The following is a 1,538-nucleotide window of genomic DNA, read 5'->3' as shown; positions in this document are numbered from 1 at the left end:
TAGAGATTACACTGTGAGCTCCTCTGAGGGACAGATAAGTGAGAAAGAGAAAGACAACAAATACTATGTACAGCGCTGCAGAAGATGTTAGCGCTATATAAATACTAAAATAATAATGATATTCAGCTAGTTTGATTTTATTGTATCTTCTTTAAAGGGGAACTGAAGTAAGAGGTATACGGAGGCTGCCATATTTATTTCCTTTTAATCAATACCAGTTGCCTGGCAGCCCTGCTGGTCTATTTCTCTGCAGTAGTATGTGAATAACACCAGAAACAAGCATGCAGCTAGTCTTGTCAGATCTGACTTTAATGTCTGAAACACCTGATCTGCTCCATGCTTGTTCAGGGGCTATGTCTAATAGGATTAGAGGCAGAGGATCAGCAGGGCTGCCAGGCAACTGGTATTGCTTAAAAGGAAATAAACATGACAGCCTCCACATACCTCTCTCTTCAGTTCCCCTTTATTGTAATGCACTGAAACCCCATTAGTTTTTCTTAACATATTGCCCACTTCACCAAAAAACTTGCTTTGCTTTGTCTTATCTAACTGTTCCCGTTTTGCATCCCTAAGTGATGATCCGGCTTCCCCATCATGCATTTGGGATCAAAATGAGTGCTCTTGCTTCGCATAGGTTATTTCACTGCAAACCCTAGTTTGTTCTGTTATCAAGACATCTTAATTTTGTGTAATTAAAAAATACAATCCACCATGATTGAGAAGAACAAGACAGCTGTGACCTTCTTCGTACTCAAAGGGTTTTCAGACATCCCGGAGTTTGAGGCTTCAATATCCATTCTGGTTCTTCTCATTTATCTCACCACTCTTGTAGGCAACATACTCATTCTACTGCTGATTTGCCTGGACCCTCATCTCCACACTCCCATGTACTTCTTCCTGGGTAACCTGTCTGCTCTTGACATACGTTATACCACCGTTACACTACATAAGAGCATTGATATTCTTGTAACAGGAGATAATGAAGTGTTTTTTATCGACTGCATGGTGCAGATGTATTTCTTTTCATAGTTTGCCAGCAATGATTATATGCTGCTTTCATTAATGGGTTATGACAGGTATGTCGCCATATGTAAACCGTTGCATTTTTCAACTCTCATGAACGGCAGAGTCTGTGCTGGTATGGCCATGTTCTGTTGGGCATTTAGTTTTCTACATATTTTTCCTATGGTCACCATGATATCGCAATTCTCTTGTTACACATCCAACATAATTAACCACTTTTTCTGTGATGTTTTACCTTTGATGGAAATGTCCTGCAGTGACACCTCTATCGTGGAAATGGTGATCTTCATAGATGGAGGTTTAGTAGCAATATTCACCCCCTTTCTCCTCACCTTCATCTCCTACGTGTTTATCATTGCCACCATGATGAAGATTAAGTCTAGCACAGGGAGAAAGAAAGCCTTCTACACGTGTTCCTCACACCTCACTGCTGTCCTCATTCTCTATGCATCTATTGTCTCTCAGTATTTGACACCAAGAGGCACCTTCAAGTACAGTAAGCTTTTGTCTCTAAT

At 40.4% G+C, this 1,538-nt stretch overlaps 1 protein-coding gene across 1 annotated transcript; it reads left to right on the top strand.

Moving 5' to 3' along the window:
• Positions 1–711: 711 nt before the first annotated feature.
• LOC137527225 (olfactory receptor 14I1-like) lies at positions 712–1,029 on the top strand. Its single transcript, XM_068247730.1, has one exon. It carries the CDS (start codon positions 712–714, stop codon positions 1,027–1,029), a length of 318 nt encoding a protein of 105 aa, XP_068103831.1.
• The last annotated feature ends 509 nt before the right edge of the window (positions 1,030–1,538 follow it).

The sequence above is a fragment of the Hyperolius riggenbachi genome, chromosome 8 (assembly GCF_040937935.1).
Source record: "Hyperolius riggenbachi isolate aHypRig1 chromosome 8, aHypRig1.pri, whole genome shotgun sequence".
NCBI classification, from domain to species: Eukaryota; Metazoa; Chordata; class Amphibia; order Anura; family Hyperoliidae; genus Hyperolius; species Hyperolius riggenbachi.
Note: the sequence above shows the minus strand (reverse complement) of the source record. Positions and strands in the feature narration are given on the sequence as shown.

Coding starts and splice junctions, on each gene's coding strand:
- LOC137527225 (XM_068247730.1), top strand. CDS start 712: ATGATTGAGAAGAACAAGACAGCTGTGACCTTCTTCGTACTCAAAGGG.